A 25,715-nucleotide genomic window follows, 5' to 3' on the forward strand; every position below is an offset into this window, starting at 1 on the left:
TATGTAATGAGAAAGGATTAATTAGCAATCTTGTTGTGTGAGGCCCCTTGGGGAGGAGCGATCATAATATGATCGAATTCTTCATTAAAATGGAAAGTGAAGTAGTTGACTCAGAGACTAGGGTCCTGAATTTAAATAAAGGAAACTACTAGATTATGAAAGTAAATTAGCAAAAAATATAAAAACAGACAGCAAAAGTTTCTATAGTTATATAAAAAGAAAAAGGGTGGCTAAAGTAAATGTTGGTCCCTTAGAGGATGAGACTGGGAAATTAATGGTGGGAAACATGGAGATGGCAAAAACACTGAACAATTATTTTGTATCAGTCTTTACAGTAGAGGACACTAAGAATATCCCAACACTGGACAAACAGGGGGCTCTAGGGGGGGAGGAACTAAATACGATTAAAATCACTAAGGAAGTGGTACTTGGTAAAATAATGGGACTCAAGGCGGATAAATCCCCTGGACCTGATGGCTTGCATCCTAGGGTCTTGAGGGAAGTGGCGTTAGGGATTGTGGATGCATTGGTAATAATTTTCCAAAACTCCCTGGACTCAGCAAAGGTCCCGGCAGATTGGAAAACTGCTAATGTAACACCCTTATTTAAAAAGGGTAGTAGGCAGAAGGCTGGAAACTATAGACCTGTTAGCCTAACATCTGTGGTTGGTAAAATGTTAGAGGCCATTATTAAGGAGACAGTAACGGGACATTTGGATAAACATAATTTAATAGGACAAACTCAGCATGGTTTCATGAAGGGGAAGTCATGTTTGACAAATTTGCTTGAGTTTTTTGAGGAAGTAACATACAGGGTGGATAAAGGGGAACCAGTGGACGTAGTGTATTTAGACTTCCAAAAGGCATTTGACAAGGTGCCACACAAAAGATTATTGCTCAAGATAAAAAATCACTGGATTGGGGGTAATATTCTGGCGTGGGTGGAGGATTGGCTCTCTAACAGAAAGCAGAGAGTTGGGATAAATGGTTCGTTCTCAGATTGGCAACCAGTAACTAGTGGTGTTCCGCAGGGGTCAGTGCTGGGTCCCCAACTCTTTACAATCTATATTAACGATTTGGAGGAGGGGACCGAGTGTAACATATCAAAGTTTGCAGATGATACAAAGATGGGACGGAAAGTAGTGAGTGAGGAGGACATAAAAAACCTGCAAAGGGACATAGACAGGCTAAGTAAGTGGGCAGAGATTTGGCAGATGGAATACAATACTGGAAAGTGTGAGGTTATGCACTTTGGCAGGAAAAATCATAGAGCAAGTTATTATCTTAATGGCAAGAAACTGGAAAGTACTGTAGTACAAAGGGATCTGGGGGTCCTGGTGCACGAAACTCAAAAAGTTAGTATGCAGGTGCAGCAAGTGATCAAGAAGGCCAATGGAATGTTGGCTTTTATTGCTAGGGGGATGGAATATAAAAACAGGGAGGTATTGCTGCAGTTGTACAAGGTATTGGTGAGACCGCACCTGGAATACTGCATACAGTTTTGGTGTCCATACTTAAGAAAAGACATACTTGCTCTCGAGTCAGTACAAAGAAGGTTCACTCGGTTAATCCCGGGGATGAGGGGATGGTCATATGAGGAGAGGTTGAATAGATTGGGACTCTACTCATTGGAGTTCAGAAGAATGAGCGGCGATCTTATTGAAACATATAAGATTGTGAAGGGGCTTGATCGGGTGGATGCGGTGAGGATGTTCCCAATGATGGGTGAAACTAGAACTAGGGGGCATAATTTTAAAATAAGGGGCTGCTCTTTCAAAACTGAGATGAGGAGAAACTTCTTCATTCAGAGGGTGGTAGGTTTATGGAATTTGCTGCCCCAGAAAGCTGTGGAAGCTACATCATTAAATAAATTTAAAACAGAAATAGATAGTTTCCTAGAAGTAAAGGGAATTAAGGGTTACGGGGAGCGGGCAGGAAATTGGACATGAGTCTAGGTTCGGAATGGTCATGGCCCTGTGGGTAGTGGAGTGGGCCCAGGGGCCGTGTAGCCTGGTTCTGCGCCTACTGTGTTCTAATTCTGTGTTAGATTTCAGGAGATGGTTTTATTCCTGTTCCTGGCTGGGGTGGAGATCGCCTTTACAGAAGGTAAGTACTGTAGTAAATATAGGGACAGAGTGATCTCCTGGAAGAATTTCGATCGCCTAGATGGGTCGGAGAGGAATTTCCCAGATTTTTTTCTCCCAAATTGGCCATTGGGTCTTTTATCTGGTTTTTCACCTCTCCTGGGAGATCACATGGGTTCGGGTGGATGGAGAGTGATAGAAGATTTGAGGTTAGGATCAGATCAGCCATGATCTTATTGAATGGTGGAGCAGGCTCGAGGGGCCGATTGGCCTACTCCTGCTCCTATTTCTTATGTTCTTATGTTCTTATGTACGATGGAATGAGGCACGAGTTGGCTAGGATGGATTGGGGAATGTTACTTAAAGGGTTGACGGTGGATAGGCAATGGCAAACATTTAAAGATCGCATGGATGAACTACAGAATTTGTTCATCCCTGATTGGCATAAAAATAAAACAAAAAAGGTGACTGAACCATGGCTAACAAGAGAAATTAGGGCTAGCATAAGATCCAAGGAAAGGACATATAATTTGGCCAGAAAAAGCAGCAAACCTGAGGATTGGGAACAGTTTAGGATTCAGCAAAGGAAGACAAAGGGATTAATTAAGAGGGGGAAAATAGATTATGAGACAAAGCTTGCAGGGAACATAAAAACTGACTGTAAAAGCTTCAATAGATATGTGAAGAGAAAAAGATTGGTGATGTCAAGCGTAGGTCCCTTGCAGTCAGAATCAGGGGAATTTATAATGGGGAACAAAGAAATGGCAGACCAATTGAATACATACTTTGGTTCTGTCTTCACAAAGGAGGACACAAATAACCTCCCAGAGATTTTGGGTAACATAGGGTCTAATGAGAGGGAGGAATTGAATGAAATCAGTATTTGTAGGGAAATGGTGTTAGGGAAATTGACGGGATTGCAGGCCGATAAATCCCCAGGGCCTGATCATCTACATCCTAGGGTACTTAAGGAAGTGGCCCTAGAAGTGATAGATGCATTGCTGGTCATCTTCCCAAATTCTATAGACTCTGGAACAGTTCCCACGGATTGGAGGATAGCAAATGTAACCTCACTATTTAAAAAGGTGGTAGAGAGAAAACGGGGAATTATAGACCAGTAAGTCTGACATCGGTAGTGGGGAAAATGCTAGAGTCCATTATAAAAGATGTAATCGCAGAGCACTTGGAAAACAGTGACAGGATCGGACAAAGTCAACATGGATTTACAAAAGGTAAATCATGCTTGAATAATCTACTGGAATTTTTTGAGGATGTAACTGGTAGAATAGATAAGGGAGAACCAGTGGATGTGGTGTATTTGGACTTTCAGAAGGCTTTCGATAAGATCCCGCATAAGAGATTAGCGTGCAAAGTTAAAGCACACGGGATTGGGGGTAAGGTACTGTCTTGGATAGAGAACTAGTTGGCAGACAGGAAGCAAAGAGTTGGAATAAACGGGTCTTTTTCCGAGTGGCAGGCAGTGACTAGTGGGGTACCGCAGTGATCGGTGCTAGGACCCCAGCTATGCACAATATATATAAGTGATCTAGACGAGGAAATTAGATGTAATATCTCCAAGTTTGCAGACGACGCAAAGCTGGGTGGGCGTGTGTGCTGTGAGGAGGATGCAGATAAACTCCAGTATGATTTGGACAGGTTGGGTGATTGGGCAGATGCATGGCAGATGCAGTATAACGTGGATAAATGCGAGGTTATCCACTTCGGTGGCAAAAACAGGAAGACAGATTATTATCTGAACGGCAACAGATTGTGAAAAGGGGAAGTGCAACGAGACCTGGGTGTCCTTGTGCACCAGTCACTGAAGGTAAGCATGTAGGTGCAGCAGGCGGCTAAGAAGGCAAATGGTATGTTGGCCTTCATAGCGAGAGGGTTCGAGTACAGGAGCAAAGATGTCTTGCTGCAGTTGTACAGGGCCTTGGTGAGACCACACCTTGAGTATTGTGTGCAGTTTTGGTCACCTTATCTGAGGAAGGATGTTCTTGTCATGGAGAGAGTGCAGCGAAGATTCACCAGTCTGATACCTGGGATGACAGGAATGACGTATGAGGAGAGATTGGGTTGATTAGGCTTATATTCGCTCGAGTTTAGAAGAATGAGAGGGGATCTCATTGAAACTTATAAAATTCTAACAGGACTAGACAGACTAGATGCAGGAAGGATGTTCCCGATGGCGGGGGAGTCCAGAACCAGGGGTCACAGTCTAAGGATAAGGGGTAAGCCATTTAGGACTGAGATGAGGAGGCATTTCTTCACCCAGAGAGTGGTGAACCTGTGGAATTCTCTACCACACAAGGCAGTTGAGGCCAATTCATTAAATATATTCAAGAAGGAGTTAGATATATTTCTTAAGGCTAAAGGGATCAAGGGATATGGGAGAAAGCAGGGACAGGATACTGAATTTGGATGATCAGCCATGATCTCATTGAATGGCGGAGCAGGCTCGAGGGGCCGAATGGCCTACTCCTGCTCCTATCTTCTATGTTTCTATGTAACTATGTTGGCTCCCGGTCCGGCAATGCCTTGATTTCAAAATTCTCATCCTCCTGTTCAAATCCCTCACCAAGCACCAAAATCTAACCTCCTCCAGCCCTACAACCCTCCGCGATCTCTGCGCCCCTCCAACTCTGGCCTCTTGCGCATCCCCGATTTTCATCGCTCCACCATTGGCGGCCGTGCCTTCAGCTGCCTGGGTCTAAGCGCTGGAATTCCCTCCCTAAACCTCTCCGCCTCTCTCTCCTCCTTTAAGACTCTCCTTAAAACCGACCTCTTTGACCCAGCTTCTGGTCACCTGCCCTAATATCTCCTTGTGTGTCTCGGTGTCAGATTTTTGTCGGATTTATGCCCCTGTGATGACCCGTGGGACGTTTTACTACGTTAAAGGCGCTATATAAATGTAAGTTGTTGTTGTTGAGAGCACCTAGCAGTTCTTTGTCACTAGGGAATCTTAATGATTGAAGTCATGCATTTGGTGCAATTTACTGACTATTAACGTTCCCTGTGGGAATTAACACTGCCAGTTCAGGCTTTTAAAAACCACTTTGCAACAGAATGGAAAAGCATGAATTAAAATTTAAAAAGTAGCTGAGTGTTTCAGATTAATGAGTGAAATGAGTCATTTAAGAACATTTCACAAAATAATCAAATCTCAGTCAAAGCAGGCGCTGTGCAGTGTTACATAAAACGAACACTGACCTTCATTAAAAAACTCAACATTAGGGGAATCAGGGGATATGGGGATCGTGCAGGAAAGTGGAGTTGAGCTAGAAGATCAGCCATGATCATGTTGAATGGCGGAGGAGGCTCGAGGGGCCGTATGGCCCACTCCTGCTCCTATTTCTTATGTTTTTATGTTCTTAAATATCACGAGTTATCGAATCATAGAAATTTACAGTACAGAAGGAGGCCATTTGGCCCATCGTGTCTGTGCCGGCCGACAAAGAGCTCCCCAGCCTAATCCTGTTGTCCAGCTCTCGGTCCGTAGCCCTGTAGGTTACGGCACTTCAAGTGCATATCCAAGTACTTTTTAAATGCGATGAAGGTTTCTGCCTCTACCACCCTTTTCAGGGTTTAGTCGTCTAGCCGTACACGAGAGACTCTTTTGTCTTTTGAGGCCAACAAACCTCCACAATTGCACATCTGTAGATTGTACGGTATCTGTGCCAGTAAAGGAAATGTCGATAGTGTCACTGAATGAAGGTCACAATCCAGCGGTATTTTCACCGGCCCTCCAGGATTATCTTGTAGTCTCCATGAATTCAAAGATTAATCTCCAGGAGCAAAACTCAGGAGAAAGAATCAGCCGGGGCATTGAAAAAATTGTGTGGGTTTTTTTTCTTCAATTTCTTTGAACACTTTCGTTTGTTTGTTGGGAATGGGGGGGGAAAAATGGCTGTTTGACCAGGCCGGGCGGTTGGAGATGGGAGGTCACGTGACGAGATCGCCAGGAATATATCCAGCCAGAGTTGACAACTCCGAGAGAATGCTGCCTTCTACCAACTCGCTCAATCCAGTTGTTTCCCTGCTGCTACTGGGCGATTTCTAACAACGAAAGGATTGTTCATTACTAGTCTGTCCCTCTCTTTTTAATTATCAACAACAACTTGTATTTATATGGCACCTTTAACGTAGTAAATTGGCCCAAGGCGCGGCACCGGAGCGATTATCAGACAAAATTTGCCACATAAGGAGATATTAGGACGGGTGATCAAAAGCTTGGTCAAAGAGGTAGGTTTTAAGGAGCGTCTTAAAAGAGGAGAGAGAGGCGTAGAGGTTTAGGGAGGGAATTCCAGAGCTTAGGGTCCGGGCAGCTGAAGGCACGGCCACCAATGGTGGAGCGATTAAAATCGGGGATGCGCAAGAGGCCAGAGTTGGAGGAGCGCAGAGATCTCGGAGGGTTGTGGGCCTGAAGGAGGTTACAGAGATAGGGAGGGGCGAGGAGGCCATGGGGGGATTTGAAAACGAGGATGAGAATTTTAAAATCGAGGCGTGCAGGGACCGGGAGCCAATGTAGGTCAGCATTCACAGGGGGTGATGGGTGAACGGGACTCGGTGCGAGTTAGGACATGGGGCAGTGAGCACAGGGGGTGATGGGTGAACGGGACTCGGTGCGAGTTAGGACACGGGGCAGTGAGCACAGGGGGTGATGGGTGAACGGGACTTGGTGCGAGTTAGGACACGGGGCAGTGAGCACAGGGGGTGATGGGTGAACGGGACTGGGTGTGAGTTAGGACATGGGGCAGTGAGCACGGGGTGATGGGTGAACGGGACTGGGTGTGAGTTAGGACACGGGGCAGTGAGCACAGGGGGTGATGGGTGAACGGGGCTTGGTGCGAGTTAGGACACGGGGCAGTGAGCACAGGGGGTGATGGGTGAACGGGACTGGGTGTGAGTTAGGACACGGGGCAGTGAGCACAGGGGGTGATGGGTGATCGGGGCTGGGTGCAAGTTAGGACACGGGGCAGTGAGCACAGGGGGTGATGGGTGAACGGGACTGGGTGTGAGTTAGGACACGGGGCAGTGAGCAAAGTGGGTGATGGGTGAACGGGACTGGGTGTGAGTTAGGGCACGGGGCAGTGAGCACAGGGGGTGATGGGTGAACGGGACTGGGTGTGAGTTAGGACACGGGGCAGTGAGCACAGGGGGTGATGGGTGATCGGGACTGGGTGCGAGTTAGGACACGGGGCAGTGAGCACAGGGGTGATGGGTGAACGGGACTGGGTGTGAGTTAGGACACGGGGCAGTGAGCACAGCGGGTGATGAGTGAACGGGACTGGGTGTGAGTTAGGACATGGGGCAGTGAGCCCAGGGGGTGATGGGTGAATGGGACTGGGTGTGAGTTAGGACACGGGGCAGTGAGCACAGGGGGTGATGGGTGAACGGGACTGAGTGCGAGTTAGGACACGGGCTGTGAGCACAGGGGGTGATGGGTGAACGGGACTGGGTGTGAGTTAGGACACGGGGCAGTGAGCACAGGGGGTGATGGGTGAACAGGACTGGGTGTGAGTTAGGACACGGGGCAGTGAGCACAGGGGGTGATGGGTGAACGGGACTGGGTGTGAGTTAGGACACGGGGCAGTGAGCACAGGGGGTGATGGGTGAACGGGACTGGGTGCGAGTTAGGACACGGGGCAACAGAGTTTTGGATGAGCTCAAGTTTCTGGAGGATGGAGAATGGGAGGGTCATTAGTGCAGGGCATGTAACACAGAGATGACAGAGGCAGAGATTAGGTAGAGTCAACATGGTTTTATGAAAGGGAAATGGTGTTTGACAAATTTATTAGAGCAAGACTTCCTCACTCTTATACTCCAACCCCCTTGCAATAAAGGCCAACATGCCATTTGCATTCCTTATTGCTTGCTGTACCTGCATGCTAGCTTTCTGTGTTTCTTGCATGAGGACACCCAAATCTCTCTGAACACCAACATTTGAAAGTTTCTCACCATTAAAAAAATACTGTCCCACCCAGCTTTGTATCATCAGCAAACTTGGATATATTATATTTGGTCCCCTCATCCAAATCATTGATGTAGATTGTGAATAGCTGAGGCCCAAGCACTGATCCTTGTGGTACCCCACTAGTTACAGCCTGCCAACCCGAAAAGGACCCGTTTATTCCTACTCTGTTTTCTGTCTGTAAACCAATCCTCAATCCATGCTAATATATTACCCCCAATCCCAAGAGCCCTAATTTTGTTTAATAACCTCTTGTGTGGCACCTTATCGAATGGCTTCTGAAAATCCAAATACACCACATCCACTGGTTCCCCCTTATCTATTCTACTAGTTACAAACTCAAAAAACTCTAACAGATTTGTCAAACACGATTTCCCTTTCATAAATCCGTGTTGACTCTGCCCAATCCTATTATTATTTTCTAAGTGCCCTTTAACCACGTCCTTAATAATAGATTCTAGCATTTTCCCTATTAAATGGCCTTACATAGAAACATAGAAGATAGGAGCAGGAGTCGGCCATTCGGCCCCTCGAGCCTGTTCCGCCATTTAATGAGATCATGACTGATCATCCAAATTCAGTACCCTGTCCCTGCTTTCTCCCCCTTCCCCTTGATCCCTTTAGCTTTAAGAAATATATCTAACTCCTTCTTGAATATATTTAATGAATTGACCTCAACTGCCTTCTGTGGTAGAGAATTCCACAGGTTCACCACTCTCTGGGTGAAGAAATTCCTCCTCATCTCAGTCCTAAATGGCTTACCCCTTATCCATGTGACCCCTGGTTCTGGACTCCCCCACCATCGGGAATATCCTTCCTGCATCTAGTCTGTCTAGTCCTGTTAGAATTTTATAAGTTTCAATGAGATCCCCTCTCATTCTTCTAAACTCTAGCGAATATAAGCCCAATCGATCCAATCTCTCTTCATACGTCATTCCTGCCATCCCAGGTATCAGTCTGGTGAATTTTCACTGCACTCTCTCCATGGCAAGAACATGCTTCCTCAGATAAGGTGACCAAAACTGCACACAATACTCAAGGTGTGGTCTCACCAAGGCCCTGTACAACTGCAGCAAGACATCCTTGCTCTTGTACTTGAATCCTCTCGCTATGAAGGCCAACATACCATTTGCCTTTTTAACCGCCTGCTGCACCTGCATTCTTACCTTCAGCGACTGGTGCACAAGGACACCCAGGTCTCGTAGCACTTCCCATTTTCCCAATCTATTGCCGTTCAGATAATAATCTGTCTTCCTGTTTTTGCCACCAAAGTGTATAACCTTGCATTTATCCACATTATACTGCATTTGCCATGCATCTGCCCAATCACCCAACCTGTCCAAATCATACTGGAGTTTCTCTGCATCCTCCTCACAGCACACACACCCACCCAGCTTTGTGTCGTCTGCAAACTTGGAGATATTACATCTAGTTACTTCGTCTAGATCATTTATATATATTGTGAATAGCTGGGGTCCTAGCAGCGGTCCCTGCGGTGCTCCACTAGTCACTGCCTGCCACTCGGAAAAAGACCCGTTTATTCCAACTCTTTGCTTCCTGTCCGCCAACCAGTTCTCTATCCAAGACAGTACCTTACCCCCAATCCCGTGTGCTTTGACTTTGCATGCTAATCTCTTATGCGGGACCTTATCGAAAGCCTTCTGAAAGTCCAAATACACCACATCCACTGGTTCTCCCTTATCTATTCTATCAGTTACATCCTCAAAAAATTCCAGTAGATTAGTCAAGCATGATTTACCTTTTGTAAATCCATGTTGACTTTGTCCAATCCTGTCACTGTTTTCCAAGTGCTCTGCTATTACATCTTTTATAATGGACTCTAGCATTTTCCCCACTACCGATGTCAGACTTACTGGTCTATAATTCCCTGTTTTCTCTCTACCACCTTTTTTAAATAGTGAGGTTACATTAGCTACCCTCCAATCCATGGGAACTGTGCCAGAGTCTATAGAATTTTGGAAGATGACCAGCAATGCATCTACTATTTCTAGGGCCACTTCCTTAAGTACCCTAGGATGTAGATTATCAGGCCCTAGGGATTTATCGGCCTTCAATCCCGTCAATTTCCCTAACACCATTTCCCTACAAATACTGATTTCAATCAATTCATCCCTCTCATTAGACCCTATGTCCCCTGACATCTCTGGGAGGTTATTTGTGTCCTCCTTTGTGAAGACAGAACCAAAGTATGTATTCAATTGGTCTGCCATTTCTTTGTTTCCCATTATAAATTCCCCTGATTCTGAGTGCAAGAGACCTATGCTTGACTTCACCAATCTTTTTCTCTTTACATATCTATAGAAGCTTTTACAGTCAGTTTTTATGTTCGCTGCAAGCTTACTCTCATAATCTATTTCCCCCCCTCTTAATTAATCCTTTTGTCTTCCTTTGCTGAATCCTAAACTGCTCCCAATCCTCAGGTTTGCTGCTTTTTCTGGCCAAATTATATGTCCTTTCCTTGGATCTTATGCTATCCCTAATTTCTCTTGTTAGCCACGGTTGAGTCACCTTTTTGTTTTATTTTTATGCCAAACAGGGATGAACAAATTCTGTAGTTCATCCATGCGATCTTTAAATGCTTGCCATTGCCTATCCACCATCAACCCTTTAAGTAACGTTCCCCAATCCATCCTAGCCAACTCGTGCCTCATACCATTGTAGTTTCCTTTATTTAAATTCAGGACCCTAGTCTCTGAGTCAATTACTTCACTCTCCATTTTAATGAAGAATTCTATCACATTATGATCGCTCCTTCCCAAGGGGCCTCGCATAACAAGATTGCTAATTAATCCTTTCTCATTACATAATACCCAGTCTAAGATGGCCTGATCTCTAGTTGGTTCCTCGACATATTGGTCCAGGAAACCATCCCGTATACACTCTAGGAATTCCTCCTCCACAGTATTGTTACTAATTTGGTTAGCCCAATCTATATGTAGATTAAAGTCACCCATGATAACTGCTGTGCCCTTATTGCACGCGTCTCTAATTTCCCGTTTAATGCCATCCCCAACCTCAGCATTACAGTTTGGGGGTCTGTATACAACTCCCACTAACGTTTTCTCCCCCTTGGTATTTCTCAGCTCTGCCCATACAGATTCCGCATCATCAGAGCTAATATCCTTCCTTACTATTGTGTTAATCTCCTCTTTAACCAGCAATGCTACCCCACCTCCTTTTCCTTTAATCCTGTCCTTCCTGAATATTGAATACCCCTGGATGTTGAATTCCCAGACTTGGTCATCCTGGAGCCATGTCTCCGTAATCCCAATTATATCATATCCATTTACATCTATTTGCACAGCTAATTCATCCACCTTATTACGAATGCTCCTCGCATTAAGACACAAAGCCTTCAGGCTTGATTTTTTAACACTCTTAGTCCTTTTAGAATTATTATTTACTGTGGCCCTGTTTGACTTACACCCTTGATTTCTCTGCCTTCCACTTTTGCTTTTCTCCTTCCTGTCTTTTGTTTCTATCCTTGCTTCCCTTTCCTCTGTCTCCCTGCACAGGTTCCCAACCCCCTGCCATTTTAGTTTAAACCCTCCCCAACAGCACTAGCAAACACTCCCCCTAGGACATCGGTTCCGGTCTCGCCCAGGTGCAAACCGTCCAGTTTGTACTGGTCCCACCTCCCCCAGAACTGGTTCCAATGTCCCAGGAATTTGAATCCCTCCCCCTTGCACCATTCCTCTAGCCACGTATTCATCTGAAATATCCTTCTATTTCTACTCTGACTAGCATGTGGCACTGGTAACAATCCTGAGATTACTATCTTTGAGGTCCTATTTTTAAATTTACCTCCTAACTCCCTATATTCAGCTTTTAGGACCTCATCCCATTTTTTACCTATATCGTTGGTACCTCTATGCACCACGACAACTGGCTGTTCACCCTCCCCTTCCAAAATGTTCTGTAGCCGCTCCGAAACATCCTTGACCCTTGCACCAGGGAGGCAACACACCATCCTGGAGTCTCGTTTGCAGCTGCAGAAATGCCTATCTATTCCCCTTACAATAGAATCCCCTATCACTATAGTACTCCTGCTTTTTTTCCTTCCGTCCTGTGCAGCAGGACCACCCATGGTGCCAGGAAGTTGGCTGCTGCTGCCTTCCCCCGATAAGCCATCCCCCTTAACAATATCCAGGTCGTATATCTGTTTGAGAGGGGGATGGCCACAGGGGACCCCTGCACTACCTGCCTGCGCCTACTACTTGATGAAAGAAAGTCATTATACTGTGTCGCTATTGTAACTGTACTTGTAACAGTTAGCCCTTGGCTTTCGGTAGCCATGGTAATCTCCAAAAAAACCTGTGATATGTTACCACACAGTAGACTCACGACTAAGGTCAGAACACGTGCATTCAGGGGACAAGTAGCAGAATGGAGAGCAAGCTGACTACAAAACAGGAAACAGAGAGTAGGGGTTAAGGGTAGTAACCCAGATTGACAAATGGTGGGAGGTGGTGTTCCGCGGGGATCGGTGCTGGGACCGCTGCTGTTCACCATTTATATAAACGATTTAGACTCGGGAATTGGAAGTACAATTTCAAAATTTGCAGGCGACACCAAATTGTGGGGAATAACAACAGAAAATGCTGGAAAAACTCAGTAGGCCAGGCAACATCTGTGGAGAGAAAATAGAGTCAACGTTTCGGGTGAACCCTTTGTCAAGACTGGAAAGGCACAGGAAATGAAATAGATTAAGAGGCCAGGCTGGGAGAGAACAAAAGAGAAGTGAAGAGACATTAAGAGGTATTCAAAATGAGACGAGATGGTGATAGGACTAGTGGAGACAAAAGACGGCTCTAGATTAGGTGTGAAATGCGCTGGCAGATTGGGAGACAGCTGCCATGTGGGAGAGAGAAAAAAAAAGAAGAGGGGGGGAAAGGCCAAAATAAAGGTGTGGATAAAAAATATAAGTAAAAATGTAATGGGGGCCGAGGTTATGATCTGAATTTGTTGAACTCGATATTGAGTCCGGAAGGCTGTAAAGTGCCTAATCGGAAGATGAGGTGCTGTTCCTCGAGTTTACGGTGAGCTTCCGTGGAACAATGAAAGAGCCCGAGTACAGTGAGGTCTGAGTGGGAATGGAACAGTGAATTAAAATGACAGGCAACCGGAAGCTCGGGGTCAACCTTACGGACTAAACGGAGGTGTTCCGCAAAGCGGTCACCCAATCTGCGTTTGGTCTCCCTAATGTAGAGGAGACCGCATCGTGAGCAGCGAATACAGTATACTAGATTGCAAGAAGTACAAGTAAATCGCTGTTTCACCTGGAAGGGGTGTTTGGGGCCCTGGACAGTGGGAAGGGCGAAGTTATAAGGGCAGGTGTTACATCTCCTGAGCTTGCACGGGAAAGTGCTAGGGGAAGGGGTGCTGTGGGTGATAGAGGAGTGGACTAGGGTGTCTCGAAGGGAGCGGTCCCTACGGAATGCTGAAAGGGGAGGGGAGGGGACGATGCATTTGGTGGTGGGATCACTTTGGAGTGTGCGGAAATGGCAGAGGATGATCCGTTGAATGTGGAGGCTGGTGGGGTGAAAAGTGAGGACAAGGGGAACCCTATCGTGGTTCCGGGAGGGAGGGGCAGGGGTGAGGGCAGAAGTGCGGGAGATAGAACGGACACGGTCGAGGGCCGTGTCAACCACGGTAGAGGGGAATCCTTGGTTGAGGAAAAAGGAAGACATGTCGGAAGCACTGGTGTGGAAGGTGGCATCGTCGGAGCAGATGCGGCGGAGACGGAGAAACTGGGAGAATGGAATAGGGTCCTTACAGGAGGCGGGGTGGGAGGAAGTGTAGTCCAGGTAACTGTGGGAGTCAGTGGGCTTGTACTGAATGTTGGTCAATAACCTATCCCCAGAGATGGAGACGGAGAAGTCGAGGAATGGAAGGGAAGAGTCAGAGATGGAGCATGTGAAGGTGAGGGAAGGGTGGAAATTGGAGGCAATGTGAATGAAATTGTCTAGTTCAGGGCGAGAGCAGGAAACGGCACCGATACAGTCATCAATGTATCGGAAAAAGAGGTGAGGGAGGGGACCCGAGTAGGACTGGAACAAAGAGTGTTCCACATATCCCACGAAAAGGCAGGCATAGCTAGGACCCATGCGGGTACCCATGGCAACACCTTTGATTTGGAGGAAATGAGTGGAGTCAAAGGAGAAGTTGTTCAATGTGAGATCAAGTTCAGCGAGGCGGAGGAGGGTGGTGGTGGATGGGGACTGGTTGGGCCTCTGTTCAAGGAAGAAGCGGAGCGCCCTCAGGCCATCCTGGTGGGGGATGGAGGTGTAGAGGGATTGTACGTCCATGGTGAAAAGGAAGCGGTTGGGACCAGGAAACTGGAAACTGTTAAAGTGGCGGAGGGCATCAGAAGAGTCGCGGATGTAGGTGGGAAGAGACTGGACAAGGGGAGAAAAGATAGAGTCGAGATAGGAAGAGATAAGTTCCGTGGGGCAAGAACAGGCTGAAACGATGGTTCTACCAGGGCAGCCCTGTTTGGTTTCATTTCGAGAGGGAAAGAAATTAAAAACAGAGAAGTGATGTTAAACCTGCATCGATCCTTGGTTAGACCACACTTGGAGCACTGTGCACAGTTCTGGTCTCCGTATTAAAAAAAGGATGTCGAGGCACTGGAGAAGGTGCAGAAAAGATTTACTAGAATGATACCAGAACTGAGAGGTTATAAATATCAGGAAAGATTGAAGAGGCTGGATCGCTTTTCTCTAGAAAAGCTCAGCGTAAACTCGAGGAACAGCACCTCATCTTCCGATTAGGCACTTTACAGCCTTCCGGACTCAATATCGAGTTCAACAATTTCAGATCATAACCTCGGCCCCCATTACATTTTTACTTATGTAGCCAAGTGGGGAAAATGCAGTGAATATTTAAGTCCACTAGATGGCACGGTTCATTTTCCCCTTTAGTAATTTGAACAAGGAGAAAAGGGTTATGGGTAGGACCATGTGATGCCAAAGGAACCTCCCCTTTCTTCACAGCTTCCATTTTCTACATCAAGCGTGAGAGATTGCTCTGAGAGAGCTGGGGTGAATATGACTTTTTAAATGAACTTATTCTGTGTAAAGTACAACTAAAACAGTATTAAGTGCAACCCAGACATAGTTTTAAAGTGATATTGTTTCCCAAATCACTCGATACCACGGGGATGCTTGCAGATTGTCCCACCATGTGCTGGTGTTAACACTTGCTAAAATTGTTGTTGAGTCCTTGGGGGCTACGTTGCGAATGAGTTTAATATTCTGTGTTTTCTTGTAAGATGTAACAAGTGATAACGGGACATAAGAATGTATTGTACTATTGGTTTTGTTTTGTATAATGAGTGTTAGCTAACTAACTAACTGCACCTGTGGTTTGCCTTGTGTTCTGTTCTACAGCAAGCCACTGCCGTATTTTATCGACTGTGTTTTCTTGTATTTGCCGTATTTCCGTCTTTTCCGTATTTTATACAATTAAATGTGGTTTTATGTATTTACAACTACATCCTAAGCCTAGAATCCAAGTTATCAATTCAGAATAAAAAACCCCAGAAAAAAGAAAGTTCTGAGTTCTGTGTCCTGTGCTGCTCCATTTCGCCAGGCTACACTTATATTTTTTATCCACACCTTTGTTTTGGCCTTTCTCCCCCCCCCCCTTTCTTTCTTTTTTTTTCTCTCTCCCACATGGCAGCTGTCTCCCATTCTGCCAGAACATTTCACACCTAATGTAGAGCCGTCTTTTGTCTCCAATGTCCTATCACCATCTCGTCTCGTTTTGAATACCTCTTCATGTCTCTTCACTTCTCTTTTGTTCTCTCCCAGCCTGGCCTCTTAATCTATTTCATTTCCTGTGCCTTTCCAGTCTTGACAAAGAGTTTGACCCAAAACGTTGACTCTATTTTCTCTCCACGGATGTTGCCTGGCCTGCTGAGTTTTTCCAGCATTTTCTGTTGTTATTTCGGATTTCCAGCATCTGCAGTATTTTGCTATCGTACCAAATTGTGGGGTGTAGTTAATACAGAGGAGGACTGTGGCAAAATACAAGGAGACATTGATAAACTTGTAGAATGGGCGTGTAATTGGCAAATTAACTTCAATACAGATAAGTGTGAGGTGGTGCATTTTGGTAGGAAGAATAAGGAGGCCACACACTCCTTGGAAAATAAGAGTCTAAATGGGGTGGAGGAGCAGAGGGATCTGGGGGTACAGATACACAAATCACTAAAAGTAGCGAGGCAGGTTAATAAGGCCATTTTAAAAAACAAACCAAGCACTGGTTTCATTTCGAGAGGGAAAGAAATTAAAAACAGAGAAATGATGTTAAACCTGTATCGAACCTTGGTCAGACCACACTTGGAGCACTGTGCACATTTCTGGTCTCCATATTAAAAAAAGGATGTCGAGGCACTGGAGAAGGTGCAGAAAAGATTCATTAGAATGATACCAGAACTGAGAGGTTATAACTATCAGGAACAATTGAACAGGCTGGGGCTCTTTTCTCTAGAAAAGAGAAGACTGAGGGGTGACCTGATAGAAGTCTTTAAAATTATGAAAGGGTTTGACAGGGTAGACATAAAAATGTTTCCACTTGTGGGGGGAGACCAGATCTAGGGACCACAAATATGCGATAGTCACTAATAAATCCAATAGGGAATTCAGGAGAAACTTCTTTACCCAGAGAATGGTGAGAATGTGGAACTCGCTACCACAGGGAGTGGTTGAGGCGAAGAGCACAGATGCATTTAAGGGGAAGCTAGATAAACACATGAGGGAGAAAGGAATAGAAGGATATGAAGATGAAGAGGGTGTGGGAGGAGGCTCGTGTGGAGCATAAACACCGGCACAGACCAGTTGGGCCGAATGGCCTGTTTCTGTGCTGTAAATACTCTGCCCTTTTGCCAGGAGGCGGGAAGCCGTCCTGCCCCGGGTCCCGCCTCCTCGAGGCAGGAAAGGGATTAAATCCTATTAACTGCCTGTTAACAGGCAGAAAATAGGATTATCCCCATTTTTATCTCCGAAGTGCAGGCTTCCCGATCTCGGAGATCCCCGCCGGGGTGGAGGAGTCGAGCAGGAGGTCTGTGGGGGTCGGAGGTGTCTGAAGGTGTGATGTAGAGGTGAGTGATGGGTGCAAGTGTGGAGTGGTAAGTATGTAAGGTGAGTGTTAATTGTTATAAAATGTTCACTGACCTTTGTTTCTGCCTACGGCCTTCAGCCGCTCTGGATCCGGAGTCCCGACATCTTCATTGTAGATTTCACAGACTGGCTGTTGGATCCTCCGAACCAACAGCCAGGTGATTTCTGCAAAGTAGAAAGGTTTGATGAGTCCTGAACACACGGACTCATCAAACTACACAGAATGTCAGTGTTTGACAGCTTCACAGAGCTGTCAAACGCTGACATTTCTTCTTTCAAGAAGTCTTGACAGATGACACATCATACGTTGACGTGCTCTGTCAGTGACTTCCCCCCTAATTGGCCTGCTGAGCCCGCTGGGCGGGCTTAACAATGTCAATCAGAGGAAAATCCCGCTGTTTGGCCAGAAGCTGATGGAGGCGGGACTGAAACCCGACAGGCAGCAGTCCCGCCTCCAAAAGCTTCCCATTGACAAAATCCAGCCCTGTGTAACACAAGTTAATTGACTCAGTTAGAGACCAGTGTGTGTGGATGCATTTACACTACGATTGTGGACGTGGTGTTAAGCAGCTTTACTTCGCACCAGTGTTACAGTCATAGAGTAAATATAGGCTGACGTAAGAAAACTACTAGGCACTTGGTCTAAGCGTTAAACAAAGCTTTAATCAACTGTTTTACAACATGGAGGTCTAGTTGTGTCCTTCACTAGTTCCTGTTAAGAATGTCCTGCGCAAGCTGGGCCCGTGCCCGAGTATTTATACTCTCCCTGGACAGCGTCACCCGCAGGCCGCTCAGTATTATTTCATAAGTCTTTCTTTCATGAATGACTGATTCATGTCACAGGCTGAGTCTGGATTCTGCGGCCAGGTGAGGCTGTGGTGGAGTGGAGAGAGATTCCCTGGAGAAGCGAGCCTCACTGCGGAATCGGACCGGGACTTAACTCCACGGCGGGCGTGGAGTGGGAACCATTGACATTGCTTCATGGGTGTGGGTGGGAGATGGTGCTATAACACTCTGGCCTCAATCATCTGATCCGCACTTATCGCCAGCGAGGCCAAGTGAAGTTGCTCCGTTGGTGTAATTGTGCCCAAGAGTGTTGGGGGGGGTGGGAGGAAAAAGAATTCAATCAGAGTCTCTTGGAGAGGAATGTGAAAGCGCTGCCATTCCCCAACTCTTCACACAGGCTGAAACACAGGGTATAGGGCCGGAGGAGGTCACAGAGGGGTGAGGGGCGAGGCCACGGAGGGATTTGAAAACAAGGAGGCAAATTTTAAAATCAAGGCGTTGCTCAACCAGGAGCCATTGTAGGTCGACGAGCACAGGGGTGATGCGTGAACGGGACTTAGGATGCGAGCAGTAGAGTTTTGGATGACCTCAAGTTCACGGGGGGTGGAAGATGTGAGGCCGGCCAGGAGTGCGTTGGAATAGTCAAGTCAGGTCCAGAGGTATCAAAGGCACAGGTGGGGGTTTCAACAGCGGATGAGCTGAGGCAAGGGGCAATGAACAGCAACTATCCAGTGACAAACAGGATGATACCAGGGATGAGGGACTTTAGTTAGAAACATAGAAACATAGAAACTAGGAGCAGGAGTAGGCCATTCGGCCCTTCGAGCCTGCTCCGCCATTCAACGAGATCATGGCTGATCATCCAAACCCTAGCACCCGGTCCCTACACCGACAGCCATCCCACACAAGCCCTATCCCCGTAACCCCACATATTTAATCCCCCCTAACACTAAGGGCCAATTTTTTTATCATAGCCAATCAACCTAACCCGCACATCTTTGTACTGTGGGAGGAAACCGGAGCACCCGGAGGAAACCCACGCAAACACGGGGAGAATGTGCAAACTCCACACAGACAGTCACCCGAGGCCGGATTTGAACCCGGGTCCCTGGCGCTGTGAGGCAACAGTGCTAACCACTATGCCACCGTGCTGGAAAGATTGGAGAAATTGGGATTGTTCTTCTTGGAGCAGAGAAGGCTAAGGGGAGACCTAATAGAGGTGTTCAAAACCATGAGGGGTTTTGATAGAGCAAGTAGGAAGAAACGGTTTCCTCTGACAAGTGGGTCGGTAACCAGAGGTCATAGATTTAAAATAACTGGCAAAATAACTAGCGGGGAAATTAGGAGAAATTATTTCACGCAGAGGGTTGTTGTGATCTGGAACGCACTCCCTGAAAGGGCGGTGGAGTCGGATTCCAGAGGAACTTACAAAAGGCAATTGGACAAGTACTTGAAGAGGATTCATTTACAGGGCTCTGGGGAAAGAGCAGGGGGGAGTGGGACTAATTGGAGAGCTCTTTCAATGAGCCGGCACAGGCACGACGGGCCGAATGGCCTCCCTCTGTGCTGTAGGTTTCGATGATTCTAAACCTGGAGTATCCCAAAGATCCACCACACTTGGGAGTTCACACATAGAATGCTCTAGTTGGTTGCAAGAAATCAGGGGACTATTTATTCACCCTCTTTAGGCTTTTCATCCAACTGCAGGCAGGAAATAATTAAAGCAGATTAAAGCCTGATGGAAACAAGCCAGAAACAAAAGGCTCTGGGCTGCATATCCAGGTACAATAGTGTTATGGTTATAGCAGTCCTGACGAAAGGGTCACCCACCTGAAACGTTAACTCTGTTTCTCTCTCCACAGAGGTTGCCTGACCTGCTGAGTGTTTCCAGCATTTTCTGTTTATGTTTCGGATTTCCAGCATCCGCAGTATTTTGCTTTTGTGTTGTCACGGTTCTGTTACTGGACTAATAATCCTGAGAAGGCGAGTTCCAATCTCACCAGGGCAGATTAAGAAATTTGGAAATAAAAAGCTGGTCTCGGTAAAAATGACCGTGAAGCTGTCGGATTGTCGGTAAAAACTCAGCTGGTTCACTGATGTCCCTTGAGGGAAGGAAACCTGCCGTCCTTACCCGGTCTGGGCCTATATGTGACTCCAGACCCACAGCAACATGGTTGACTCTGAACTGCCCTCTGCAAGACACTCAGGGCTGGATTTTGTCAATGGGGGCGCGTTGGGGGCGGGACTGCTGGGTTTTGGGTTTTAGTCCCGCCCCCAACAACGTCCGGCCAACCCACGCTATTTTCCCTTGATTGACCTTGTTAAGCCCACCCTGCGGGCTTAGCCGGCCAATTAAGGAAAAGTCAGTGACAGAGGACGTCAGCGTATGATGTTTCTTGACAGATGAATTATCAGCGTTTGACAGCTTGGAGAAGCTGTCAAACACGGACCATCTCTGTTCTAATGTGAGCCCTTGCACAAAGACTCACCAAACCTCTTTCCTCAGCAGAAATTAGATGGCTGCTACATCTGAGAATGCAGCAGCCATTCTGTCATCTCTGCCGTTGAGATGAGGCACCTCCGGATCCCCAAAGGTTGAAGCCTGCAGGAAGATGTAAAGGTAAGTAAACTTTTTCCAACACTTTACACTCACCTCCCATACTTACCTCTCCACACTTGCACCCATCACTCACCTTCACAGCGCACTTTTCGATCCCTCTCACCCCCGCAGACCCACTGCTCGCCTCGCTGATCCTGGTGAGGTTTGCAGCCGTTGGGAAGCACTTGCAGGGGTAAAATGGGGATAAGCCTCTTAACTGCCTGTTAATTGCCTGTTAACAGGCAGTTAATTGGCTGTAATCCCCCTTCCCGCCTTGAGGAGATGGGTCGCTGCGCGAGTCGGAGACACGCCTCCCGGGACGATGGCACGGAGGCGGGTTGGGGGCGGGTTCGGTACCCGCTCCCAGTTTCTGACATTTTCCCGGTAGTCCCGCCTCCCCAGGGCTGGGAAAGCTCCCCCCTCAGTTGTATTGAACTGCCAGCAGTTCAAGGAGAAGGCCCACCACCCACCTGCTCGAGGGGCAACGAAGGGATGGGCAATAAACGCTGGCCTTGCCAGCGATGCCCACTTCCCGAGAATGAATATAAAAAAGAATCCAAGCCGAGGTAAATACCTGACTCGCCCCGTAGCGCTTTCTCCAGCAGCACACCACGCTCCTCCAGCACTCGCTGTTTTTCTTCGACCTCCTGCAGCTGACGCTGAATAATCTGCCAGAATAAGAACATAAGAATTAGGAGCAGGAGTCGGCCACACGGCCCCTCGAGCCTGCTCCGCCATTCAATAAGATCATGGCTGATCACCGACCTCAACTCCACTTTCCCGCCCGATCCCCATTTCCCTCGATTCCCCTAGAGTCCAAAAATCTATCGATCTCAGCCTTGAATATACTCAATGACTGAGCCTCCACAGCCCTCTGGGGCAGAGAATTCCAAAGATTCACCACCCTCTGAGTGAAGAAATTCCTCCTCATCTCAGTCTTAAATGGCCGACCCCTTATCCTGAGACTGTGCCCCCCTAGATCTAGACTCTCCAGCCAGGGGAAACAACCTCTCAGCATCTACCCTGTCAATCTTCCTCAGAATCTAGTATGTTTCAATTAGATCACCTCTCAATTTTCTAAACTCGAGAGTATCGGCCCAATCTACACAATCGCTCATCATAGGACAACCCTCTCATCCCAGGAATCAATCTAGTGAACCTTCGTTGCACCGCCTCTAAGGCAAGTATATCCTTCCTTAGATAAGGAGACCAAAACTGTGCCCAGTACTCCAGGTGTGGTCTCACCAAGGCCCTGTACAATTGTAGTAAGACTTCCTTACTCTTATACTCCAACCCCCTTGCAATAAAGGCCAACATGGCATTTGCCTTCCTTATTGCTTGCTGTACCTGCATGTTAACTCTCTGTGTTTCCTGTACAAGAACACCTAAATCTCTCTGAACACCAACATTTGAAAGTTTCTCAGCATTTAAAAAATATTCTGTTTTTCTATTCTTCCTACCAAAGTGAATAACCTCACATTTCCCCACATTATACCCCATCTGCCACTTCACTGCCCACTCACTTCACCTGTCTATATCCCTTTGCAGGCTCTTTGTGTTCTCCTCACAGCTTACTGTCCCACCTAGCTTTGCATCATGCGGGCACTCCTCAGCTACTCGCCGCTGTTAATTGACTTTGCCTGAAGGTGATGCCGGCTCTTTTTTGGACTCTACCTGTGCCCTGTGGAGCCGCCTCACTTCCTCATGCTTCACTTGCTGCAGCGCGATGTTCTGCATCTTCCTCCTTCTTCTGAAGCTTTGACCTTCCTGAAAGAGTAGGAACAAAACCTGTCAAAACATCGGAGGCCGATCGCTCACTTCAAAGGACGAAAGAAAGAACTTGCATTTCTACAGCGCCTTTCACGACCTCAGGACGTCCCGAAGCGCTTTGCAGCCACTTTTTGAAATGCAGTCACTGTTGTAATATAGGAAATGCAGCAAGCTCCCACAAACAGCACTGTGACAACGACCAGATCATCTGTTTTAGTGATGCTGGTCGAGGGATAATTATTGGCCCCAGGACACCGGGGAGAACTCCCCCCTGCTCTTCTTCCAAATAGTGGTCGTGGGATCTTTTATGTCAACCTGAGAGGTGCGATTCCACATCGAGGAGTGAAATATAGGCACCTTAAATGGGCAGAATCCCATCGAGAGGATATCTGCCCTTCAGCCCTGATGGGTGACAAATGGTGCCTCATATTAGCAAACACGGAAGAAAAGGTAGGGAACCAAAAAACTCTAACGTAGAGAGATAGAATTGAAAAGCAGAGAAGTTATGTTAAACCTGTATCGAACCTTGGTTAGACCACACTTGGAGCACTGTGCACAGCTCCGGTCTTCATATACCTTGGTTAGACCACACTTGGAGCACTGTGAACAGTTCTGGTCTCCATATACCTTGGTTAGACCACACTTGGAGCACTGTGAACAGTTCTGGTCTCCATATACCTTGGTTACACCACACTTGGAGCACTATGAACAGTTCTGGTCTCCATATACCTTGGTTAGACCACACTTGGAGCACTATGAACAGTTCTGGTCTCCATATACCTTGGTTAGACCACACTTGGAGCACTGTGCACAGTTCTGGTCTCCATATACCTTGGTTAGACCACACTTGGAGCACTGTGTACAGTTCTGGTCTTCATATACCTTGGTTAGATCACACTTGGAGCACTGTGCACAGTCCTGGTCTCCATATACCTTGGTTAGACCACACTTGGAACACTGTGCACAGTTCTGGTCTCCATATACCTTGGTTACACCACACTTGGAGCACTGTGCACAGCTCCGGTCTCCATATACCTTGGTTAGACCACACTTGGAGCACTGTGCACAGCTCCGGTCTCCATATACCTTGGTTAGACCGCACTTGGAGCACTGTGCACAGCTCCGGTCTCCATATTATAAAAAGGATATCGAGGCACTGGCGAAGGTGCAAAAAAGATTCACTCGAATGATACCAGAACTGAGAGGTTCTAACGATCAGGAAAGATTGAACAGGCTGGGGCTCTTTCTGTAGAAAAGAGAAGACCGAGGGGTGACATGATAGAGGTCTTTAAGATTATGAAAGTTTGATAGAATAGACGTGTAGCGTAAAATTGTTTCCACTTGTGGGGAGACCAGAACTAGGGGCCATCAATATAAGAGAGTCACTAATCAATCCAATAGGGAATTCAGGAGAAACGTCTTTACCCAGAGAATGGTGAGAATGTGGAACTCACTACCACAGGGAGTGGTTGAGGCGAATAGTATAGATACATTTAAGGGGAAGCTGGATAAACACATGAGGGAGAAAGGAATAGAAGGATATGGTGATGGAGTGAGATGAAGAGGGGTGGGAGGAGGCTCGTGTGGAGCAGAAACACCGTCACGGACCAGATGGGCCAAATGGCCTGTTTCTGTGCTGCAGACTCAATGGCCTCGATTTTAACTCAGCTGTGGGCTATTGGCGTGTTCCCCGAATTTCGTGATTCCCACACGAATCTAAATGGATGTGGGAGATTGATGCAATTTTAACTCAATTGGCCAATTGATTTCCAACGTGTGGGAAGCCTTTGCAAATGGGTTTTTCATGACTGAAAGTCCCCTCCGATGATGTCATCATTGTAATGATATCAGCAAATAGTGATGTTATTTGCCTGTTTGATTATCATGCCTTACCAGCATAGTTGCATGCATTGATTACTTATGCCTGACCAGCAGAGGTCATGTGACAGAGACAAGCAGTTTGGTTTAGTTTCAGTTTTGTTCTAGATGCATCACTAGCATAATGGTGTCTCCTGTAAATGTTGTTATAAAGAGTTGAACAGACTTTAGATTAAAAGACATTCTCTTTCATAAATGTCTCATCATTGAACCCACAAAGAAATCAATACAATCATTGCTGCTGCATTTAAGGTCCACAGCAAGCCTTGCTTCTTCTGCAGACTGCCAAGCTTTCTCCATTTGATGGCACAGGAACCTGCAGGAACAATGGCCAGCGGGAGGGCAAGAGCAGCTCCTAAGTTTGACGAGGCATCACTACAGGCATTGGTGGATGGGGCTAGGGCCCACAGGGAGGTCTTGTTCCCTTCATCAGGGAGGAAGAGGCCTCCCAGTCAGACCAAGGCTGTGTGGATACAGGTGGCTGGGGAGGTCAACTCCTTGGGGGTCACACGGCGCACCTGGATGCAGTGCCGGAAAAGATTCCATGACCTTCATCGCACTGGAAAAGTAAGTATGAAGTTCCCATCACCCTCAATCTGATCCCCATTGCCTTTCCTCACTAGCACTCAGCTTTAGCAATCTCTTCCTCCACATCCCACTTGACACTCACATCCATGCACCCTTACCCATTCCCTCTCTCTCTATGCTCACAATCACATAACTATTCCACCATGCAGCCCTCACACTCCCTATCACTCTGATGCTTTGAACACAACTGACAACACACAGAGAGGGCCCTTGGTCTTGCAACCTCACTCCATCTTTGTCTCCTTCTAAGTATCTATGCTATGGAATCTCTGCACTCACTCCTTCATTCTCACTCAACCTCCACTTGTCTCCCTCATTGCAGGAAAAGAGAGCTCACAATAAAAGAGTACGAGCGAGGACAGGAGGAGGACCACCATCAGTAGCCCACCTCACCCCCTGGGAGGAGGCCATCCTGGAGATCGTAGGACTGGAGGATGAGGCGCAAGTGGGGGACGGACAGATGGGTGCATCACAGCAAGCTGGTGACAGAATAGTTTTCCATCTCTCTCATTGACATTGCATGAGTCGCTGATAATGATTGTGAAGCTATAACAGATGGACCTATGATCATCTGCAATATGCAATGTACATGTAACCTTGACCTCACATAGAGTCATAGAGTTTTAGAGTCATAGAGTTTTACAGCACAGAAAGAGGCCCTTCGGCCCATCGTGTCTGCGCCGCCCATCCATCCCTGTCCAGTCTAATCCCATTTTCCAGCATTTGGTCCATAGCCTTGTATGCAATGGCATTTCAAGTGCTCATCCAAATGCTTCTTGAATGTTGTGAGGGTTCCTGCCTCCACCACCCTTTCAGGCATTGAGTTCCACATTCCAACCACCCTCTGGGTGAAAAAGTTCCTCCTCAAATCCCCTCTAAATCTCCTGCCCC

At 46.9% G+C, this 25,715-nt stretch overlaps 1 protein-coding gene across 1 annotated transcript in view; it reads right to left on the reverse strand.

The window, feature by feature from the left end:
• Nucleotides 1–25,715, reverse strand: part of LOC147107190 (F-actin-monooxygenase mical2-like) — a 413,970-nt gene that overhangs the window by 12,053 nt on the left and 376,202 nt on the right. Inside the window, exons 31-32 of the mRNA XM_086008370.1 lie at nt 22,263–22,355; nt 21,163–21,256 (exon numbers count right to left, since the gene is read on the reverse strand). Of these exons, the coding sequence (XP_085864496.1) occupies nt 21,163–21,256; nt 22,263–22,355 (187 nt within the window). The remainder of the gene's footprint in view (nt 1–21,162; nt 21,257–22,262; nt 22,356–25,715) is intronic.

This window comes from Somniosus microcephalus, chromosome 15 (genome assembly GCF_052327205.1).
Source record: "Somniosus microcephalus isolate GS21.2 chromosome 15, FLI_Smic_1.0, whole genome shotgun sequence".
Taxonomy (NCBI): Eukaryota; Metazoa; Chordata; class Chondrichthyes; order Squaliformes; family Somniosidae; genus Somniosus; species Somniosus microcephalus.